Source organism: Myotis myotis, unplaced genomic scaffold, assembly GCF_014108235.1.
Source record: "Myotis myotis isolate mMyoMyo1 unplaced genomic scaffold, mMyoMyo1.p scaffold_m19_p_8, whole genome shotgun sequence".
In the NCBI taxonomy this organism is placed as follows: domain Eukaryota; kingdom Metazoa; phylum Chordata; class Mammalia; order Chiroptera; family Vespertilionidae; genus Myotis; species Myotis myotis.
The window spans coordinates 44,321,775-44,346,349 of NW_023416390.1; the positions used below are offsets into that span (position 1 = coordinate 44,321,775).

General features: G+C 41.9%; 1 protein-coding gene across 7 annotated transcripts in view; it reads left to right on the forward strand.

Moving 5' to 3' along the window:
- Positions 1 to 16,981: 16,981 nt before the first annotated feature.
- OLA1 (Obg like ATPase 1) overlaps positions 16,982 to 24,575 on the forward strand; it is a 172,493-nt gene continuing 164,899 nt past the window's right edge. For 3 of the 7 annotated variants that reach the window (XM_036319375.1, XM_036319379.1, XM_036319380.1), the window contains exons 1-2: positions 16,982 to 17,139; positions 18,361 to 18,461. In XM_036319375.1, the coding sequence (XP_036175268.1) occupies positions 18,361 to 18,461 (101 nt within the window). In that variant the 5' untranslated portion in view covers positions 16,982 to 17,139. Of the gene's footprint in view, positions 17,221 to 17,498; positions 17,639 to 18,360; positions 18,462 to 24,575 lie in introns of those variants that run through there. The other 4 variants (XM_036319378.1, XM_036319377.1, XM_036319376.1 and 1 more) reach the window with 4 other exon arrangements.

Sequence of the window (24,575 nt, forward strand, 5' to 3'; positions counted from 1 at the left end):
AGAGAGAGAGAGAGAGAGAGAGAGACGGGGAGAGGTAGAGAGAGAGAAATATTGATATGAGAAACATTGATTGATTGCCTCCCATAGGCACACCAACCTGGGATTGAACCCACAACGTAGGTAGTTGACTGGGAATTGAACCCACAACTTTGTAGTACAGGGGACAACACTCCAACCAACTGAGCCACCCAGCCAGGGCACCTTCTCTTCTTTACTAAAAGCAAATTTCTGACAGCTCTTTATCATTTTACCCCTAAATACTTCTGTATGTATCTAAAAAAATAAGGACTTAAAAACATTACAATATTATCACATCTAAAATGTACCAGTATTCCCTTAGTACCATCTAATTGATAATCATCAAAATCTTCTGATTATCTCAAAAACACTTTTTATAGTTGGTTTGTTCAAATCAGGGTTATGACAAGGTCAGCACAGACTCTGAAGTGTCTTTTAATCTAGAGTAAAAGTTCTTTTTATTTTCTCATGCCAGCTATCCTGCAGAATGGCTTCCCCTCTGGCTTTGGATAATTGCTTCCTTGTAGTGGAATTGACTTGTCTTCTTATTCACTGTATGTTCTGTAAACTTGAAGTTATAACTAAAGTTTCAATTAGATTCACCTGTCTCCTATCCACTATATTTCCTGTAAACCAGAAGTTAAAACTAAAGTTTCAATTAGATTCAGTTTTAACTTCTTTAGCAGGAATATCTTGACACCATGTTAAGTTATGCTGTGTCACATCAGGAGGCATATAATGTCGGGTTGTCCTACTTTCAGTGGTGCTAAATTGATAGGTAGATTCAAGTGGTAACAGTTTAATTTTTACATTGTGAAGTGAACTATCAACCTTTCGCCTAATAGTTTTATCATCCATTGATCAGCATTGCCTACACTACAAAATAGTGATTTTCTAATCATTCTGTTTACATTGATTAACTGGATTTCCCTCCTCAATTAGAGCATTTAGTGAATCTAAAATAGTTTGTACAGGAAGGCAGCATAATCCTTTTTTCTTTTCCTTTAATTTCTAACTTTCAAAGTAAGGACTTGCTGCCTGTGGTTACTAACCTGTGTTCCTCCCGCCCCAAATTCATGTATTGAAATCCTAAACGCCAGTATCTGTGTTTGGAGATAAAGTCTTTAAAGAGCTAATTCAGTTAAAATGTGGTATGTAGGGCGGTCCCTAATCCAATACGACTGGTGTTCTTATAAGAAGAGGAAATTTAGACAATGATATACAGAGGGGGAAGGCCATGTGAAGACACTGGGGAAAAATAGCCATCCTCAAGCCAAGGAGAGAGGAGGTCTCAGGAGAAATCGACTTTGCTGACACCATGATCTTAGATTTCTAGCCTCCAGAATTGTGAGAAAATAAATTTCTGTTGTGTAAGCCACCCAGTCTGTGGTACTTTGTTATGGCAGCCCTAAATAACTGATACAACGCCCTAGCTACTTCTAATGGTGAACCCTGACTTTTGTGTATTAAATTAATTAACTAATTAATCAATCACTTTCTTCCTGATTTTCATATTATTATGAACTCATGGATGGATGTTTAAATTGTTTCGTATTTGGCCAGAGGAAGCCTCAGAGGAGGTAGATTTTTGGGTTCTTTTGATATAACTCCAACAGTCTTTGATAACTTCCTTGCTTTCAGGTAGAAGATGTCCCAGACGTGGAATCAGCTGTCTTACAAACGGTGTAATCTGGGTGTTAGGGCTGTTCTGTGATACTGGGTTGTCACTGCTTCTAAGCCTTTTAAGGAAAAAAAAAGCATAGGGCTTTCACTTATTTGTTTTTCTATTTGTATGTTTCATCTTTTACATGGAACATTTTGGATCCTAACACATTAACATAATTATCTATACTAATAAAAGGGTAATATGCAAATGGTCAGGACGCCCTCACGCATAACAATTGATCAGCAGGCTGTGTGTGCAGCAGGTGCAGGTGGGCGGGAACTTGTAGCATTGGGGACTTGCATCATGCCATCACAATCCATCACCAGGAGGCCTCTGGACCCCCGGCGGAGGCGCACGGAGGCCTCTGCATGGCCTGGCTTGGGGGCGGGGCCCAGTGGAGGCCTTAGCATGGTGAGGCCTGGGGTCCCGAGGCTCTGTGCGGTGCGGAGGCAGGCCCCCTGGCTCCAGCCTACATCTTTGGGGCAATCCTTCAAGGAGCCCCAGATGGGTGGTCGGGACCTACCTCTTTGGGGTGATGGATTGCAGGGCTCCCACACTGTGACAGGGCACATGCCACGCTGGGGGACCCCCCTGAGTGCACAAATTTCATGCACCAGGCCACTAGTTTGCTCTATAATATCCATAGAATAATTTCAAAATGATGCCAATATTTTTTACTAATCATTAGACTACCAAATGAAATTTAAAATTTGCCTTCTTTTTGTCTTCAGAATATACATATTTCTAAGAATATATAGAAAAAGTCTTATGTCCTTAAAAAAATACCTTAAAATAATTTTTTTCTTTGTGTGGTTATATCACCACACAGTTAAGTTTATTTGTTTTAAAACTGTCTTCTTGGTTCTCTGCCAAGCAATGTTCTTTGTTTATTTCAAAAGCATCATTAGAAAATACTTTTCTTCAAACTTTAGTGAGAATTGAAGTTAAAAGACAGACGAAATGGGAAGAAGCACGGTTCTGGGACCTCATCTTCCTACTTATATGCATCATTTAATAGTTTACCAATGATTTCATAGCAATTCATCCAGGATTTCCTGAATAAACTGTTCCCTGACAAAGCATTTTAATCATTGCTTCTATTTAGATAATCCTGGCCATATTTCCAGGCTCTTGTTTGTCCTTGAATAGCAAAGTCTAACAGACATATTGACTATGTCTTCCAATACTGCTAATAGTCCTATTTACTGAACTGAAATATTCATGATTAAAAAAGAATCCTAGCAGGGGAGGGAAAATGGCGGCGGTATAAACGGACGTGTCCTGTGCCTTGTCCTGGAGCAGATAAGGGTGAGCAGCTGAAACGGGTAACATGCAGCCCGAATAGGCAGAGGATCTTCAGCTGAGAGACTGTCTGCAGCTAGGAAAGACCGAGAACCCCCCCAGGAAAAAAAGGACGGTTGGAGACTGCGGCTGAAGCCTCTCCTGGTGCGCCAGCTAAGCAGCGGAGACTGCGCCATCTTGGGTGCTTGTTGCCGGCATCCAGAGACCAGCTACTAACCTGGAAACAAGGGATTCAAGCTGCGTGACTGCCTGAACTCAGAGGAGCACTGCTTCTTCTCACGGAAAGGTTGGACATCCCCTAAAGGTGCGGTTTGCAGTTCGGGTTGGAGGGAGGACCGAGCTCGCGCGCGGGGCGGAATCTGCGCCCCACAGAGTCCGCAGCCGTTGGGACCAGCGTGACCCACGAGTGGGGAAGGGGCCCCACAGAGCTGCTGGCAGAAGGGAACGCGAAAAATGAGCCCATAGCTGGACTGGATGTAAAGGAGCAGCCTTGGACTTTGCCAATCTGCTGGCTGCTTGGTGCCAGGGGCGAGTGGGCGCGCGGAGACTGCGCGCGGAGACTGTGCTCAGACCAGGAAGGTGGAGGCTTGCGAATTCGCACAACTATCAGGCTCTTGTTACAGTTCCCCTTAGATCCGTGCATTTGATTATTAAACCCAGTGCATGGGATTCCCCAGTTGGGGTCATTCGCAGAGCCTGTAGGGGAAAGTTCTTTTTGGGGAGCCTGGGAAACAGCGGGCAGTGGCAAGGAACCAGCTCTGGGCAGTGGTCTTTCCCGAATCAGTGCCAAATACCATAGAGGGAAAAAAAAAAAAAAAAAACCCTACTGATAGAGAGGACTTATAGCCTCTGAGGTCAATCCAGACACACTGCCACCCAGAGGCAGAGCCACGAACTGTCTCTTCTGCGATCACAAATAAAGGCAGTCTGGTAAACAAATACAAGCCGCCTTAAAATCAGGTCTGTGGTTTACTGCACGGAGGGACAGTGTATTGCAGGGAAGTTCAACACTCCCCTGAATGCCTGGCAGGACTGAGGCGTGCCAAAAAGAAGAGTGGAAGATCTGAAGCACCTTCACTTCCGAATATTTTTATATATATATATATATATATGTATATATATATATATATATATATATATTTTAATTCTTTTTTCACCATTTCATTAAGAACCTATTTTATTTTTTTATTTTATTTTTTATTTTTTTCATCACTTGATTTTACCTTTTTAATTACTACATTTTTTTAACCAGTATTATTGCTATCCTTTTACCATTTTTTCAAGTGTCATTTTATTTTTTATTATTATTTTTTTATTTTTCTTTCTTTTATTTTGGGATTAGTGTTATACACACTATTTTCATCGTTCCTTTAGCATCATTTCTCTCTAGCTCACATTTACCCTTAAGCCAAAACTCTCTTCCTCACTTTTCCCCTTTTGTTGTCCTGTTTCTCTTACCCTATTCCTGCTTTGGATTTTACCTATTCCTTCTTTCTACCCACTGTCTAAATTTCACCCTACTTATATATCTAATTTCCAATCCCTTGCTCCCCCCATACAAATAGCCTCTTCCCCACCTCTATTTCATTCTCTTACTTTTTTTTTTTTTTTTGTCTTTTTGTTTTTTTCTTCTCTCCCTTTTCCCAATCTCATTTCGGCACTCCTTTTTGTTTTTTATTTTTCTCTTTAGTCTTTTTCTCTTTTTTCTTCTTTATCCCCTAATTCTCTTCGCTCGGGGGGTCACCTTTATTTGGGGTTATTAATATCGTGAATGCATTTAGTTCGGTGCCTTGTACGTTGTGCCTTGTTGTGTTGTATTTTGTGCCTTTGAATCAGCGCAGCAGAGAGAGAACTACATAACCAAACACCTTGAGAAGAGAAATCATGGTGAAACAAAGAACCAACCCAAATATGAAAGAAAAACAGGCAGCATCAGAAAAGGAAGTAAACGAAATGGAGGCAATGGAGGCAAGCAACCTGTCAGAGAAAGAATTCAGAGTAATGGCCATAAGGTGGATGAAAAGAATGGAAGACCAATTCAACAATATGTGTAGGAACCAAGAGGAAATGAAGAAGAACCAAGAGGAAATGAAGAGAAACCAAGAAGAAATGAAAAACGACATCACTGCCATAAAGAACTCAATAGAAAGCATCAACAGTAGACTAGAACTCAATAGAAAGCATCAACAGTAGACTAGAAGAAGCAGAGGACCGCATCAGCGAGCTAGAAGACAAGGTAGAAAAAAATACCCAAACAGAACAGCTTCTAGAAAAAAAAATTAAAAAGCAGGAGGAAAGCCTAAGAGAACTATGGGACAATGCTAAACGAAACAACATCCGAATAATAGGGGTGCCAGAAGGAGAGGAAACTGAGCAAGGAATAGAAAACGTGTTTGAAAAAATAGTAACAGAAAATTTCCCTGATATAGGGAGGAAAAAACTCACACAAATCCAAGAAGCTCACAGAGTCCCAAACAAAATGAACCCGAAAAGACCGACACCAAGGCACATAATAATTAAATTGGCAAACACCAACGACAAAGCCAGAATCTTAAAAGCAGCCAGAGAGAGACAGAAAGTTACCTACAAAGGATCCCCCATCAGACTAGCGACCGATTTCTCAACAGAAACACATCAGGCAAGAAGGGAATGGAATGAAATATACAAAGTCATGCAAAGGAAGGGTCTGAATCCAAGAATACTATACCCAGCGAGGCTATCAATCAAAATTGAGGGTCAAATCAGGAGCTTCACAGACAAAAACGGTCTACAGGAGTTTATTACAACCAAACCAGCAATGCAAGAAATGCTAAAGGGTCTGCTGTAAATAGAAAAAACAGGAAACAAAGAAGGAACGCAGCAGTAAAGAACAAAAATGGCGACTAACAAGTTTCTATCAATAATAACTTTAAATGTAAATGGATTAAATTCCCCAGTCAAAAGGCATAGGGTAAATGAGTGGATAAGAAAACATGACCCATATATCTGCTGTCTACAGGAAACCCACCTCATCAAAAAAGATGCACACAGACTGATGGTGAAGGGATGGAAAAAGGTTTTTCAGGCCAATGGAAGTGAAAAAAAAGCCAGGGTAGCAATACTTATATCTGACAAATTAGATCTCAAAGTGAAGGACATAAAAAGAGATCAAGAAGGCCACTTCATAATACTAAAGGGAGCAGTCCAACAAGAAGAAATAACTCTGGTAAATATATATGCACCCAATATAGGAGCACCCAAATATGTAAGAAATCTTCTGGAGAAGATCAAGGGAGAGATTGACAGCAATACAATCATAGTAGGGGATCTTAACACCCCATTATCTCCACTGGACAAATCCTCTAAACAGAAACTCAGCAGAGAAACATCACTCCTAAATGACTCACTAGATCAGATGGAATTAATTGACATCTTCAGAACATTTCACCCCAAAGTCACAGAATATACATTCTCCTCGGGTGCACATTTGTCATCTTCAAAGATAGACCATATATTGGGTCACAGACAAAGTCTCTTCAAATTCAAGAAAATTGAAATCATATCAAGTATCTTCTCAGACCACAAAGGCATAAAACTGGAAATCAACTAAAACAAAAACAATCCAAAAAAATCAAACACATGGAGACTAAATAGCATGCTATTAAACAATGACTGGGTCACCAGTGAGATCAAAGAAGAAATAAAAAACATCATGGCAACAAATGACAATGAAAACACAACAATCCAAAACCTATGGGACACAGCAAAAGCAGTCTTGAGAGGGAAGTTCACAGCTCTACAAGCCTACTGCAAGAAACAAGAAACAATGAGAATAAATGACCTAACTCTACAACTCGAAGAATTAGAAAGAGAGCAACAAAAAAAGCCCACTGTAAGCAGAAGGAAGGAAATAACAAAGATCAGAGCGGAGATAAACGACATAGAGACCAAAAAAACAATACAAAAGATCAACAAAACCAAGAGCTGGTTCTTTGAAAGGATAAACAAGATTGATACACCTCTAGCCAGGCTCACCAAGAAACAAAGAGAGAGGACCCAAATAAACAAAATCAGAAATGAAAGAGGAGAAATAACAACAGAACCCATAGAAATACAAAGGATTGTTAGAAAATACTATGAACAACTCTACTCCAACACACTAGACAACCTGGAGGAAATGGACATATTCCTAGATAAATACAACCTTCCAAAACTTAACCAGGAAGAATCTAAAAATCTCAATAGGCCAATAACTATGGAGGAAATCGAAGCAGTAATCAAAAAGCTTCCAGCAAACAAAAGCCCGGGGCCAGATGGCTTCACAGGGGAGTTTTACCAAACATTCAAGGAAGAACTAAAACCTATCCTCCTCAGACTATGTCAAAAGATCCAAGAGGAAGGAGCACTTCCCAGATCATTCTATGAAGCCAACATCACCCTAATCCCAAAACCAGATAAAGACAATACAATGAAAGAGAATTATAGGCCAATATCCCTCATGAACATAGATGCCAAAATCCTCAACAAAATCCTAGCAAATCGGATCCAGCAGTACATCAAAAAGATCATACACCATGACCAAGTAGGATTTATCCCAGGGATGCAAGGATGGTACAATATCCGCAAATCAATAAATGTGATACATCACATAAACACATTGAGAGAGAAAAACCACATTGTCATATCAATTGATGCGGAAAAAGCATTTGACAAAATCCAACACCCTTTCTTGATAAAAACTCTCAGCAAGATAGGAATTGAGGGATCATACCTCAACATAATAAAAGCCATATATGACAAACCCACAGCCAACATCATAATCAATGGGCAAAAACTAAAACCATTCCCCCTAAAAACAGGAACAAGACAGGGATGCCCCTTCTCACCACTCCTGTTCAACATAGTACTGGAAGTACTAGCCATTGCGATCAGACACGAAGAAGAAATAAAAGGCATCCAGATTGGAAAAGAAGAAGTAAAACTGTCCTTATTTGCAGATGACATGATACTGTACATACAGAACCCTAAAGACTCCATAAAAAAATTATTAGACTTAATAAATGAATTCGGCAATGTAGCAGGATACAAAATTAATGCTAAGAAATCCATAGCATTTCTTTACACCAATAGTGAACTTACAGAAAGTGAAACTACAGAAGCAATCCCATTTACCATTGCACCAAAAAAATTAAAATACCTAGGAATAAACTTAACTAAGGAGGTAAAAGACTTATATGCTGAAAACTACAGGACACTGAAAAAAGAGATAGAGGAAGACATAAACAGATGGAAGAATATACCATGTTCATGGATTGGTAGAATCAACATCATCAAAATGTCCATACTACCCAAATTAATTTATAGATTCAATGCAATCCCCATTAAATTACCAACAGCATATTTCACAGATCTAGAACGAACGTTCCAAAAATTCATCTGGAATAAAAAAAGACCCCGAATAGCTGCAGCAATCCTGAGAAAGAACAAAGTAGGTGGGATCTCAATACCAGATATCAAACTGTATTACAAAGCCACTGTTCTTAAAACAGCTTGGTACTGGCACAAGAACAGACATATAGATCAATGGAATAGAATAGAGACCCCAGAAATCGACCCAAACCACTATGCCCAATTAATATTCGACAAAGGAGGCAAGAGCATACAATGGAGTCAAGACAGTCTTTTCAATAAATGGTGTTGGGAAAATTGGACAGATACATGCAAAAGGATGAAACTAGATCACCAACTCACACCATACACAAAAATAAACTCAAAATGGATAAAAGACTTAAACGTAAGACAGGAAACCATAAAAATACTAGAGGAATCCACAGGCAGCGAAATCGCAAACATATGCCGAAGAAATTTCTTCTCTAATAATGCTCCTAGGGCAATGGAAACTAAAGAGAAAATAAACAAATGGGACTACATCAAAATAAAAAGCTTTTGCACAGCAAAGGAAACCATCAACAAAACAACAAGAAGACCCACTACATGGGAGAACATATTTGCCAATGATACCACCGATAAGGGTTTAATTTCCAACATTTACAGAGATCTCATGAAGCTTAACAAAAGGAAGATAAACAATCCAATAAAAAAATGGGCAACGGACCTAGATAGACACTTTTCGAAAGAGGACATACAGAAGGCCGAAAGATATATGAAAACCTGCTCAAAGTCACTAATTATACGAGAGATGCAAATCAAAACGACAATGCAGTATCATCTCACACCTGTCAGAATGGCTATCATCAACAAATCAACAAACAACAAGTGTTGGAGAGGATGTGGAGAAAAAGGAACCCTTCTGCACTGCTGGTGGGAATGCAGACTGGTGCAGCCACTGTGGAGAACAGTATGGAGCTACCTCAGAAGACTAAAAATGGAACTCCCATTTGACCCAGTGATCCCACTACTAGGAATATATCCCAAGAAACCAGAAACGCCAATCAGAAAGGATATATGCACCCCTATGTTCATAGCAGCACAATTCACCATAGCTAAGATTTGGAAACAGCCTAAGTGCCCATCAGCAGATGAGTGGATTAGAAAACTGTGGTACATATACACAATGGAATACTATGCTTCGGTAAAAAAAAAGGAACTCTTGCCTTTTGCAACAGCATGGATGGAACTGGAGAGCATTATGCTAAGTGAAATAAGCCAGTCAGAGAAAGATAAATACCACATGATCTCACTCATTTGTGGATTATAGAGAACAACATAGACTGATGAAAAGGGACAGACCCAAAGACTGAGAAACAGCGATCAGGCTACCAATCCCCAGAAGGAAAAAGGGGAGGGCGGGGGTAAGGGGAAGAGATCAACCGAAGGACTTGTATACATGTATATAAGCCAAACCAATGGACATGGACAACGGGGGGATGGGAGCATGAGTTTGTGTGTGGGGGGGAGGTTGGGGGTTAATGGGGGGGATGAGGACACATTTGTAATACCTTAACTAATAATAAAAAATATATATATATATAAAAAAAAAAAAGAATCCTAGCAGAAGTCCCCTTTGAGGTCAAATTTTTTACATGAAATATTTGACTTAATCCTCTGCCCCAGTAAGAAGCATGAGTGTATGCGTGCATGCACACCCCCCTCACACACACAGCTTGCTTTATACTGTTAGACTGCATCATTTACTATGTGTAAACCATCATTTGGCTGTTGTGAGACAAGCATATTTAAATAGGAAGTACAATAATGCTGGAGTCAGATGGAGTTGATTTTATATAGCCCAATAACTACTAAGAATAAGACTAATAACATTGCCTAACTTTTTATGAACTTCATGTCTTAGCTGTAAAAGGGGTATAATACATACTTAGAGAGCGAGTAAATTAGGTCCCAAATGTAATGTGGCTAGCACAGTATCTGGCACACAATTGGGGTTTAATAACCTCAATTTTCAACCGATGAGCTGCAAGAATAAAAAAAAAATGTTTTTATTGATTTCAGAGAGAGAGGAAGGCAGAGAGGGGTGGAAACATCAATAATGAAAGAGAATCAGTGATTGGCTGCCCCCTGCATACCTCCTAATGGGGTTTGAGCCCGCAACCCGGGAATGTGAGCTGATCAGGATTCTCCTGGTTCATGGGTCGATGCTCAACCAAGGAGCCAAGAATTTTTGAAACATGCAGTACCTAACTATCTAGTAAGGGGCACTATCCTCTTTTCTCTTAGATTGTCAAACTAAAAAAAAAAAAAAAAAAAAAAAAAAGACAACAGCCAAAAGAACAATAGCTGTCCGGTATGAATAAATCAAAATTATACCTATTGTTTTTGTTAGATCAGCAATAAATATATTTTTGGTGTGACAAAGAATTTTAGTAATTAGTTTATGTGTGCCATGAGATGAAAGAGGTTGAAAATTGCTGGTATAAGGCACAGAGGTAAAGAGTGACCATCCTAATCAGGAGTTCTTATCAGCTAGCAGACAGGACACCCCAAAGATAGTTTCTTGAGGGAAATTCCTCAATAATTATCCAGGATCACTCAACAAAAGCTACACGCTCCATCGTCCTCTTTGGAGTGAGACATCTGGTGGGAGCAATGCTCTCCTTGGGGTTGGTACTCACTTTTTTCCCTTGTTAAAGGATCATTTTTGTCACTTGGTAGTTGTTAACAAAGCAAGGAAAGAACGCACTCTTCACAGATATTTACTGCAACAAAAAGTACTCCTTAGTCATTCTTTAATAGCAACTTTCAAGGAGTTGCTGTTCACAAAGTATATGCTCCAAGAGACTTTAATGTGTGCTATGTGGAAAAGTTCGTAAACATTTGGTAATACAGAGTTAAGGAGATTTAACAGGTCTTTTTACTGCAGACCTTCTCAGACCCTTACATATACTAATGTATATTATAATCTCCTAATGGGGAATGCAGGATGCAGCGCTTCCTAATCCTAGGTCCCTTGTTCCACAGACTGGCACGGAGGATCATTGTTCCCCAGAACACACTTCAAGGAATTAATGTCTTATAATTTAAAACAACAGATAAGAGGAACATTGGACCAATGTGCCTCTAACATACATTAATACTTTTTATGGCAGTAAAAATTCTTGTTTGTTTTGGCTATTGCAACCACTGTTTGTCCAAGAAAAAGAAACCCATTGCAAACCAAGGTAAACAGAAAATGGCAGTTCTTGGTAAAACACAGGATTATCCCACAGACTCCAGAGTCAGAGAATATATACAGAGCTTTAGGAGATTCTACCGCCACTATAAAGTCAGAACTTGTGATTAAATGAACATATGGTTAATTACCTACCTCTTCCCCCTGTCTGCCCATTTTGTTTTTCTTTGTTTGGAAGAGCTTTATCTATACTGGTCAAGAAGGTGTCTGTATAGTCCTTACTCTATGTTCCCTTTAAGTAGTCAATAGTATTAATTGCTATCTCCTAAGTCCAAGTTCTCAAAATATAGAGAATCTTGATTGCCAGCTTGGGTCAGGTTTTCACCTACCTCCAGTTTATTCAGATGTGGCTAGAGAGTTCATGTACTGTAGACAGGAAGATTTAGGCCTACCCCTCAGTAGATGAGTCTTTCTTAGAATGAAGGGGCTATAGGATGAGTAGTTACCACCAAAGTAACATTCATCATGGCTTCTTTATAAGAATCATCTTAGAAGGAAGGGCAGCCTTGACTGTGTATTTCATATATTGACAATAGCAAATTGATTTAGAAAAAATATCGTTCATGGAATCTATTTGTGAATCTATTGTGAACATTGTGTCAGGCATTATCACTCCTTGTTAGTATCTACTTCTACTTCTGGGTACAAGGGTTCCCTGCCCCTTGAAATTAGATGTCTCCATGTGATTTAACTTGGCCAATGAAATGTGACAGGGGACACTTTGCTATAGGTTTGAGACTGAAGCAGCCTTAAAGTGCCAAGCCAGATCAGAGACAGCTGGCAGATCTCCAGTGGACTTAAAATAAGTACTTTTATTCTGTAGATCCCTTGAAATTTTGGTGATGTCTGTTATCCTATATAATAAAAGGCTAATATGCAAATTGACCGAACGGCAGAACAGCTGGTTGCTATGATGCTCAATGCAGGAGCTGTCTCCTAGTGGTCAGTGCGCTCCCACAGGGGGAGCACTACTTAGCCAGAGCCAGGTTCACGGCTGGCGAGTGCAATGGTGGTGGTGGTGGGAGCCTCTTCTGCCTTCACAGCAGCGCTAAGGAGCAGTGAGCTGAGCGGTAAGGAGCAGCGAGCAGGTGGGCAGTAAGGAGCGAGGGGTCCTGGACTGCAAGAGGGCACAGGTCTGGCTGAGGGACTCTCCAAGTGCACGAATTTCGTGCAGCGGGCCTCTAGTTATATTATAATCCAGCCTATCCTAATACAAATATCCTTTGAAATGAACATAGGTTCAAAACGGGAATGAAGATTAAATGTTATGATGAGCTGGTATTGAGAGGCCATGAGTTTGGTGACCTAGGTGTATGTGCAAGATCCCCAATTTCCACTTCAATTGACTGGACCCTTGTGACACATTTTGGTAAGTAATCTTCCTTTACCATGACAGAAATTTTAAGTATTTTGTAAAGGTTAACACAGATATTATTTTCACATGCTTTCATTTTATATCATTAAGTGTTATTAGAAGATGATCAATTTTCTCCAGTATTTTTTTTTTAGTGAACTAGGTGTGCCAACATTTATTACATTGCAATTATGCACATTACATCAAATGACCACTAATGACACTGTCTTTTTCAGAATTATCATACTGTGCTCAGCTGTTATCTTGAAAAAACAGTTCAGGTAGTGGACACAGCTGGTGACCTTTTCTTACACAACCTTACCTTTGCTCAGATACCTATCTGCATCCCCCACTGCCATATGCCCCAGAGAAAGTTCATCTGTTCTCCAGCCCTAAGGGTGGGCTCAATGGTCTCAGGGTAACCCCATTTTCCCTGTCATTGGTTTGGTTCAGATATAGGCATGAAAGAAGTCTGCTGTAGGGTTTGTAAGACATATTTCCTTTTCCCTAAGAGTTATGGGGAGAGATGATTTCTCTCCTTGCCCCCCCCCACCTTACCCAGCCCACCATTTCCTCTGAATATTGTCACTTTCAGATGTAGCACTCTTCTTGCTATTAGCCTGAGGATGAAACCAGAGGAAACTCTGAGAAGACAGAGCCTTGATATAGAAAGAACCAGGATTCTTGAAAGTTGTGTTAAGCTACTGAATCTCTCAATGCTGAAGTTCTCCCTCTCGGGACTTTCTGTTACACAGGATACAGTTCCATTGAATCAGAATTTCTGTTACGGGCAGCTAAAAGCATCCTAGCTAATACTTTATTAATAAACTTATTTTTCTAGATTAGCATATGCTTTTTTATGTTGCCTCTGAGAAAACAGCATGTAAAATCTTCACTTAAGAAATTTCTAGGGGAGGGGGATGAGTGGAGGTGGAAGAGGGCATAGAGGGGATAACTGGTGATGAAAAAAAAATTAAAAATTAAAAAAAAGGAAGTTCTAAATCTTTATCCATGAATTACGATAGAGATTAGATAACAAAACTCCAGTAGTTTCTGCAATGATAACTGACCTTAATTAATCAGCATTCTTTCAAACACCATGAGCAATTCCAGAATAGAGAAGTTGATGAAACATGTTTTACTTCACAGTTAATTTATGGTCAAACTTCAAAGATTCAAAACCATGACCTGTCAAGTAGGAAAACAGAACTTGAAAATCTGCTTTGCTAATGCCTGACAGGGATTGATTACTGCTGGTAATGGAACAGGGAAAGGAGATGATGAAGCACTGCCTGGCACATACTGGTAATACCAGAAGTCCTGAAAGTAAGTGAAAATCAAGGTAGTTTATTTTAGATCTTCAAATTGTAATCACAGTATTTTAGGTATGCTATAAGTTTTTAACAGGTTCTTAGATAGTTATTTGTGTAATTATTTGTTTTTCTACCCTCCTAGATTGCAAGCTCCTTGAGGCTAAGGGCTATGTTTATCTCGTTCTTCACTGCTCCAAAGCCTAGGGCAATGCCTGGCATGGAGCAGGTACTCAAGAAAATAATTTTATATGAACAACAACAAAAAGTGAAGAATAGAATATTCTAAATATATGGAATTACTTTCTGGACACCTGATATGATAAAAAGTTTAGTGTAGAGCAAGCATGTCAAACTCAAAGGCTAACACGGGCCAATAAACAAGGTTTAAGTTTATGTGGGCCACAAAAGAACAAAAGCTTCAATTTTCATAGAAATGTAGGTTTATTTCGATAGAGGCATGCTGAATATAAAGGGCTGAAATAAATGCATAATCGTTAACATAAAATAATAGAACATTTTAATAAAAATTAATATTTTTTCGTGAACATTAACTTACCAGACACTGAATAACTGCACAAATTAATAAGCGTAACACAAATAAACCTATTTTTCTTGTTTTCCAAAAGCGAAATATTTCCTGTTGCGTACGCCAAACAAGTCAGTCCAAGACTAATTACGTGGCCATTGGCTAAAATATTCGCTGCTAGTATTAGTGGAGAGAAATGGTGTGCCTGTGCGTAAGGGGCATAAGGGAAATGAATGCAACATGATTATAGAAATCAGTCATTAGTGAACATTGTAGTTCATTATTAATAATTATGTATAACAGGATATTGTAAAAATTAAGTTATGAACTTTTTATTAAAACGTTTCTTACATACCGTTATATTGGCTGGCCCACAAAAGTATTCGTTTGTGGGCTGCATGTGGCCCGCAGATGGGCTTCAAGTTTGACATGCTTGGTGTAGAGGGGAAAAAAATCTGACACAGGTAACAGAAAAATGTTACTTAATAACACTATATTGGGCACTTATTTTTTTTAATTGAAATATAATTAACATATAACATTATGCATGTTTAAGGTGTACAATGTGTTGATTTGATAAACTTATATACTGCAATATGATTACCACCACCGTGTTAGCTAACAGGTCCACTGCCTTACACAAAATCACAATTTCTTTGTTCTAATGAGAACATTTGAGATGCAGTCTTTTAGCAACTTTCAAGTATATAATACAGTTGTCCTTTGAACCACATGGATTTGAATTGTTCGGGTTCACTTATGTACACATTTTTTTTCAATAAATACTGTAAATGTATTTTCCTTATGATTTTCTTAAAAAAATTTTAGCTTACTGTATTGTAAGAATACAGTGTATAATTCATGTAACATACAAAACGTGTTAGTTGACTGTTATTGGTAAGGTTTCTGGTCAAAAGTAGGCCAGTAGTAGTTAGGTTTCGGGGAAGTCAAGTTGTACATGGACTTTCAAATGCACGGGGTCAGCGCCCCACCCCTGCATTGTTCAAGGGTCAGGATCTAAATCAAAGAATTCCTTCTACAGATGGAGCTCATGGTGTAGTCAGGTGTGGGTGAGATCCTCATATCAACAATAGATCTTATTACTATTTGTGACCTTCCCTATGTAGTAGCTACCAGCTCTACATACATTGTCTCATTCTGTCCTCACAATAATCTCGTCGGGCGAGTCTCCACGGCCTCATTTTATCCAGGCGGAAACTTTGCAACCCAGAGGGGTGACTCTGTCCAGGGACACACAGCTAATAGGTAGTGGAATCCAGACTGGAAACGACGTGTCCCAAATTCCGAAGGCCCCCGTCTTAACTATCCAAAGGGAAAGGGGGTGGGGTGTGGGGGTTGGCTCCATTAAACTCATTTTGGGGTCCCATCCGGGAAACATGCCTGAACGATAAGGTGATGAAGGAGCCCTGAGATAATAAGATCATAAGCTTTCCTTATTCCTTTTTTTATTTTTTTTTAATCCTCACCAGAGGACATGCTTAGAGAGAGGAAGGAAGGGAGAGAGAGCAACATCAATGTTAGAGAGAAACAAGGATCAGCTGCCCTCCATACTGCCCCACCTGGAACTCACGCATGTGCCCTGACCGGAATCCAACTTTTTCGTGCAAAGGACAATGCTCAACCAACTGAGCCCATCCGGGCGGGCATTCCCCCCCGCCTTTTATTTTTATTTTTTTTAAAGAAACTTTAACAGCTTCTCACCATCTGTACTGACTAAAGATAGTTACAGGAAAAGGAGGCGGGCTGGGGCCGTGGTATCCGAGAACTCGGTACGCGGCCGAAGCAGGGATGGCGTGGCGGTTCGCCAGGTCCCCGGCGACCCGTCTCTGGGAGAGCGGTCAGGGCGAGGGTGCCCCGAGGTTCGTCGGGTGAAGTGTGCAGCTGCCAGCGGCGAACGAGCGTGTGATGGCAACGCGGGGCGCTCGACGGGAAGGAAGCCGAGAACCGGGCAGAGAAGCCGAAGGCGCGGAGAGGGCGGAAGACCTAAGCTCCGAGGCGGGGCCGGGCGGCGCTGGCTAATGCTCCCGCCCAGTGCGGCGCCACACGGCTCCTCCCACCTTACTCCCGCCTCCCGGCCGATCGGGCCAATGAGAGGGGCGAGCGGGTGCGCGGGGCGGGGCCGAGTGCGCGGCTTGCGCGCAGGTGCCGCCCGGAGCCCCGCCCGCCGGTCCTGCCGCCGCCGCCGCCGTCGTGCGTGCCGCTCGGCGGAGAGGCCGGGCTTGCGTGTCTCCTCCTTCCTCCCCGCCTCCCGCTGCCGGTAGGACCCATCTGCCGCTCCTCTGGGACCCCGTGTCATCGCCTGCCCCCAGCACGGTGAGCCCCGCAGGGAGGCTAGGAGCGCGCTCCCCGCCGCGTCTTCGACGCCCTGGTCCGTTGCTCCGAGGCGGGCGTCAGGCAAGGGCCGGGCGGCCGGGACGGAGGGAGGGCAGCAGGCGGCGTGGGGTGTGCGGATGAATGAGGCGCCCTCGCACTAGGCCGCGCGTCCCCAGCGGGCCCACGCCTCACGCTGCGCGCTCCGGGGCACGCCTCGGACGGCCAGTGGCCCCGTGCTGAGCAGGCAGATGTCGGGTAGGGGCCCGCTCTGGCTGGGCGGCCGGCCGTCCCTCGGTAGGAGGCCGGAGGACTGCAGGGGCTCTGCGCTGGCAGCTGTGCTTGGGAGGCCTGGGGTCTCGCCGGGAACAGGTGTGCGTTAAGACCTGAGAAGGGAGATCCCTGGCTCTTGGCGGCAGGGATCTGAGGCTGGGATGTCCCTTCCTGAGCAGGGCCTCTCTAACGTGAGGTTGGCTGGCCGTCCTCCTGAGTTCCGTTGGCAGTAAGTAGCAAAGTGAGGTTCGTTCTGCACCGAGGAGCTTGGAGCCAGATGCACAGGGACTGATAAAAGTTTCGACTTGTGAATAAAAAAGGGTTGATGGATTCATTTAGGGCTAGAAATACGAGGGTAGATTCCGGAGGTTGCTTGTGAACATCCTGATGATGAGTCGTATATCCACAGTGCCCAAGTTGGGAGAGACTTGTTGGGAAGACCTTGATGCTGGCGTGGTTCGTCCATGTGAAAAATAGTGCTTTCGGGGGAAATGGGAAACAAGTTCCCAGTAAGAGGGATGGTTTGGTGTAGGCGACTTGGTTGCTGGTGTTTCTAGAATAGATTTTCTTTGACTCTCTTGTCTGTGCTCCTGCTTCCTAATGTTTTCATTCCTTTGACCTTGTGTTAAGAAACAAAGTGTTTCTGAACAGTCTAGATGCAGTTAAATTTATTTTAAACTTATGTTGCCAGATATTTTTCAGGTCAGTCTTTTCAGGACTTATCAGGAGTAACTGCTTTGACAACTATCAAAATTAGATTTGTGTATAAAACTTAAAGTTTTTTGTTGTTGTTGAAAAATAAAGTGGATTTAACTGTCAGTTTTTGATTGATATATACAGTATGCTTTATTCTTAATCTATTATTCAATAACATATTTTGTGTGATGAAATGTATTCTTGGTTGATGGGGATGGTAATGAGTTTTGTTTATATTTTGTTTTGATATTTCAGATGCCCCCCAAAAAGGGAGGTGATGGAATTAAACCACTCCCAATCATTGGAAGATTTGGAACCTCTTTGAAAATTGGTATTGTTGGATTGCCAAATGTTGGGTAGGTGAATGTTGGGCTTTTTTCAATTTCATCTTGCAAATATTTTGACTCCTGTTGTAGAAATGGGAACTCATGAGGTAATTAAAATTAAAATTTAAGGAAAGAGTCTAGGAAGCTGGAATCTATATTAATAATAGACAAATATGTAAATTTACCATCCCTCCGTGATGCCCACAGCCAATCAGGAGCGAGTATGCAAACTAACCCAACAAAGATGGCGGGCCTGTGGGCAGCAGGGATGTGCGCAGGCGCCGAGCGGCCGGGGGTGGGCCTATGTGTGCAGGTGCTGAGCGGCTGGGGGTGGGGTGGGATGCCCACCCACCCGCCACTTAGATGGGGCGATGCGGCAGACGCCCCCGGGACCCCGCCCCCTCTGAGCCTGTGGCCAGCATGCGTGTGCATTGGGGCCGAGTGGCTTGGGTCCCGGGGACGCCACTGGAGTGTCAGGTCCTGTCAGCCTGGCCTGGGGGTGGCTGGAGTTCCCAGTCCTTTTGGTTTCTGTAGCTCCTGGACCAAAAGTGGAAACCAAGAGTGTGGGGAGCACCAGGAATTCTGGGAATCGTAGTTCTGGTGGCAGATGTGTTGTGGGATCTCCTAGACTAGGGGTGGGCAGCCTTTTTGTGAATGCGTGCCAAAACCAGCAAAATCTCTGACTCAAAATTCTTCTGCGTGCCAACCCTAAGTTTTTGAGAACATGTTATGCTTACTTGATATCTCTTAAGGTGTACATATGTGAAGAACCTTGAAGAAATAATAAAATTCATTCGAGCGACAAAAACACAGTATATGATGATGAAAAATACATTTATGTTTTAATGTATACATGTACACTGATAGTCCGACAGAAAACTTTATGACTCCGTTTGATATTATCAGTGGGACTTTTGCTGCTGCATCACTGATGACAGATTTTACATCAGGTTTATATTTCGTGACCTTCAGAGATATGCACGAGCTACTACTTTCATCCGTCAGGCTACTCCTATTACGAGACTTAACAAAATTCATCACTGAGAACAAAGATTCACAAGCGTATGTGGATGAAACCAAAACACTGGTCGGATCTAGGAAGGCAGGGAGAGTTAAGGCAGAGGCATAGAAATTGCTCTTCCCCTCTCTCGTCAATCAATGTCTATGGTCTTTAAGATAACTTGTTATGTAAAATTATTTATTTATGTAAGATGCACCTACACTGAATTTATCTGAAAAATAAAAAAGTCGATATTAAGAAAAAGAATTGTAAATGGAAGATTATAAGAGAGGGTTTCACGTGCCAGCAAAAGTTACTGGTGTGCTATTTTTGGCACATGTGCCAGGGGTTGCCCACCCCTGTCCTAGACACTAGAGCAGAGCCTGGAGCAAGTTACTGTTGCGGTGGGGGATGGAGGGAAAGCAAAGATGAGAGACATAAGTAAAGTCAGAGTGTCGAGGAAAAATTAAAAGGAAGATATCCAGCAACTTCTAGGAAATCTCCACCAATGAAGCAAAGAAAAATAAAAGACCTCTATTCTGTGAGCACCAAACCAAACTGGGTTGGGGTCTAGACAATTCACTCATATGATTGCAAAGACAGACAGAAACTCCCAGATTGGAGAGGGTTCCCCTGAGGGCTCCCAGATTGGAGAGGGTGCAGGTCAGGCTGAGGGACCCATCCCCTGTGCACGAATTTTGTGCACCAGGCCCCTAGTATTAATATATTGCAAAATTAGGTTTTTGTTTAGTTGTATTTTATATTTGGTTTTCTATATAGATACTGTGTTGAAACTTGAGTTACATATATTGTTTGTTTTGCTTAAACTCAGAGAAACTCAGAGGATGAAGCAACAGAGTTAAAACATCGAGTTGAACCAGATCAGCTATTTGCTTGAAGCTGTTGGGAGACACACAGTATTGAATTTACGTGGATATGGAATAGTTTAAATTTGATTATGGTACTGGCTGGCTATGTAGAATACCTATCTAGACTGGCTACCAGATGCCATGTAGTAGGATACTTTAGGAAATAGTTTTAAAAGCCCCATTATAAATTTGATTAGATTTTTGGGAGATCAGGGATTGGATGGCTAAGTCTTTTTAAAAATTATTAATAAAGCTTTATTGTTCGGATTATTACAGTTGTTCCTCTTTTTTCCCCCAATAGCTCCCTTCCACCCGGTTCCTACCCCACCCCATGCCCTTACCATGCCACTGTCCTCATCCATTTGTGTACGATTTTTGTCCAGTCTCTTCCCTCACTCCCACACCCCCTTCCCTCCGAGAATTGTCAGTCCACTCCCTTTCTATGCCTCTGATTCTATTATATTCACCAGTTTATTCTGTTCATCAGATTTTTTTATTCACTTGATTTTTAGATTCTCTTGTTGATAGATATGTATTTGTTGTCAATTTGTTGTTCATAATTGTTATCTTTACCTTTTTCTTCTTCCTCTTCTTAAAGAATACCCTTCAGCATTTCATATAATACTGGTTTGGTGGTAATGAACTCCTTTAGCTTTTTCTTGTCTGTGAAGTTCCTTATCTGACCTTCAATTCTAAATGATAGTTTTGCTGGGTAGAGTAATCTTGGTTGTAGGTTCTTGCTATTCCTCACTTTGAATATTTCTTGCCACTCTCTTCTGGCTGCATAGTTTCTATTGAGAAATCAGCTGACAGTCGTATGGGTACTCCCTTGTAGGTAACTAACTGTTTTTCTCTTGCTGCTTTTAAGATTCTCTTTGTCTTTTGCCCTTGGCATTTTAATTATGATGTGTCTTGGTGTGGTTCTCTTTGGATTCCTCTTGTTTGGGGTTCTCTGCTCTTCCTGCACTTGTAAGTCTATTTCTTTCACCAGGTAGGGGAAGTTTTCTGTCATTATTTCTTCAAATAGGTTTTCAGTATCTTGTTCTCTTCTTCTGGCACCCCTATAATTCGGATGTTGGTACGCTTGAAGTTGTCCCAGAGGTTCCTTACACTATCTTCATATTTTTGTATTCTTTTTTCCTTTTGCTTTTCCAGTTGGGTATTTTTTGCTTCTTCGTATTTCACATCTTTGACTTGATTCTTGGGATCCTCTAGTCTGCTGTTGGATCTCTGTGTATTATTCTTTATTTTAGTAAGTGTATGCTTAATTTCTGATTGGTTCTTTTTCATATCCTTGAGGGTCTCACTAAATTTCTCGGAGGTTTCTAGGAGATTCTTGAGTAACCTTATAAGTGTGGTTTTGAACTCTATATCTAGTAGTTTGCTTTCCTCCATTTCTTTCATTTGTGACATGTTTCTTTGTCTCTGCATTTTGGCTGCTTCCCTGTGTTGATAGAGTGGCTTTGTGTGCTAGGTGTCCTATAGGGCCCAGTGGCTCAGCCTCCCCAATTACCTGAGGTTGACACTCTTGGTGCACCCCTTTGTGGGCTTTGTGCACAGTCTTGTACTTAAGTCTTGATTGCTTTTGGTATCACTGGGAGGAATTGACCACCAGGCCAATTGGCTGTGAGGACCAGCTGTGTCTACAATGGGAGAATTGCTGTGCTGGAGACACCCTTATAGAGCAGGACTTGCTTCAGTGGGGCTTTGGTGCTCACTGAGTCTGCCCCTTGAGTGTGTCTCTTATGGATCTGAAGAGTTATACTCTGGTATGGTCTCACTCTGACCACTGGGTACACTGGCTCTTGGATCTCCAAGGAGGAGCAAAGTCAGCCACTGCCTGAGGCTACCCAGCCGGAGCTACAGAGATATTTGCAGATTCCTCCTCTTTGTTTGGGGTTTGGAAGTGCTCAGATGAGGCCCAGCTCTGAAGCAATGCAGGCTGCTGTCTAGGCCTTCTTTTGGAAGCTTTGGGGCTCTTTGACCCAGCTGCAGTTTGTTAGGTTTTAGATTGCAAAAGAACAGGCCATTCATATGCAAAAGCCTCTGCTCACAGCTTGGGTGGGGTTGTAAATTGTGTGGTGTGGGGTCTCAAGGAATCATCAGGGCGGAGCAAACCACAATGGCTGCCAGTCTGCTCTGCCTCGGAGAGTTCCCAGGGTCTTGCAGGATCAATGATCGCTGCAAGCACCTCTGTGAGAAAGCTGTCCTCCTGTTCTGGCCCGATGCCAGACAGTCCAGTTTCTCCCTGTATGAGTCTGGGTCTCCAGAGTCTCACCTGGAACTGGAGTTCAGAGCAATTGGGAGCTTGTATCTCCCTCCCAATTGAAAAAGAGAACAGTGTACCCAGTTGCCAGCACGTTTCCGCACACGCCTCCGTACCTCTGCACTTCCGCACCTCTGCACCTCCTACTGGTTTTAATGCGCTTTTCTCTTTCCTTCTAGTTGCACAATTTCCACTCAGCCAGCCTTCCTGTGGTTCTGGATGATATTCATTTTGTCTTTTAGTTGTAATTTTGATGTGGTTATGTCAGGCAGCAAGTACAAGTGTGTACCTATGCTGCCATCTTGGTTCCTCCCAGATGGCTAAATCTTTACTGGAAAAGGAGGTAACAATTAAATGTAATACTGGAAGTTATTAGATAAAAGAGTGTTATGAAGTGGCTATCTGAAAGTTGTGACAGCAAAATTGAGTTATGTAATATTTAAAATTAAGTGAATCATTTATTTGCAAATGATAGGAAGTGATAGGCAGTGATAGGAAACATAGGTGGGGTTTATCATATAAATCTATACACTTGCAACTTGAATGTTCAGTCTACTTCTTTTATTATTTGCCCTTCTATTTCAATACCTTTTATTAGCTATCCTATATAACAAAAGCCTAATATGCAAATTGTCCCCTTGGGTGGTTGTTCGACTGGGAGACCGGGAGTTCCACCGCTCACTATGATGTGCATTGACCACCAGGGGGTGGTGTGGAACTTGGTGATGTGGTGCTGGCAGTGGGCGGCAGTGGAGGTGCTGTCGGCTCCAATGGGCACCGAGGAGAGCAGGACTGCGGTGGGATGGTGGAGCAAGTGAGTGGGCAGTGCCAGGCCAAAGCGGGTATGTGCGGGGGCCCAATCGCCCTGCTGATTGCCCCACAGACAGCATCCGGTGGCAGTAAGCGGGGAGGGGGAAGGCCACCTGGCTCCCAAGCGCTGAGGGGGCCGGGTGGGGAGCCTGGCCCCAATTGATCACCTCGCAGGCGGAGTGGTGGAGCAGGTGAGGGGGCGGCGCTAGGCCAAGGTGGGGTGCCAGGCGGGGCTGCGGGGCTGTGAGGCTGGTGGCATGAGTTGGGGTCCGATCTCCACATGCCACCCCGAGGGACCCCAACCATGCATGAATTTGTGCACCGGGCTTCTAGTAAAATATAAAATGTCTCAAGAGTGATTAGGGTGTGCTAATGGATTTATTATGGTGACTGAAGTATTTTGACATGTGCTTTAGGCTTTCAGATTGGTGGCAGGTAGGGCAACCATGTTCTTTCATGTGGAAAGAGCCCCTTGAAGCCCCTGTCATAGAGATTGCTTAGTGAATGGAGCATGGCTTGATCAAATAAAGCAGTTCTTAAATTTTTGTAATGTAAAACATAAACAAGTGTGCCTGTCCTAATTTTTTTCCTGAAGCCGGAGAGGTTTCCATTTTGAAGGGGTTTCCTGCTGTGATATAGGCTGCTTACAAAGTAAATGAAATAGAGAGCATGGACATATAAGCAAAACAAATAATTAAGCAAAGTACTGTAGGGTGCTGTCAATAAACTTGAAAGCAAGATACTGTCATTATGTGTGTTGTGAGCTCTATTGCACCTGAAAGCAAGACATACTAGTAGTTTTTAGATATTAACATACTTCTCTTATTCTAGAATCACTGCAGTCAGTGCAACTGGACATTATATGGGACTACTTTAAAATGGGCCCCCTTAAGAAGTATTTCTTATATAAGGTTTTTAGTCATAAAGTATATGAGAGTTAATCTCAAATATTTTATTATCCAGTATAAATGTGCTATTTATGCTTTTAAATGAAATACACCTTCAACCCCATCCCTCAGTTTTATTGAGGTACTTTACAAACAGTAAAATTCACTCATTTTAATAATGTACAGCTTACTGAATTTTGGCAATTGTGTTTGGTTGTGAACATACCCAGTATATGAAGATTTGGCTTCTAGATTTTTAAAAAAATATATTTTATTCGTTTTTTACAGAGAGGAAGGGAGAAGGATAGAGAG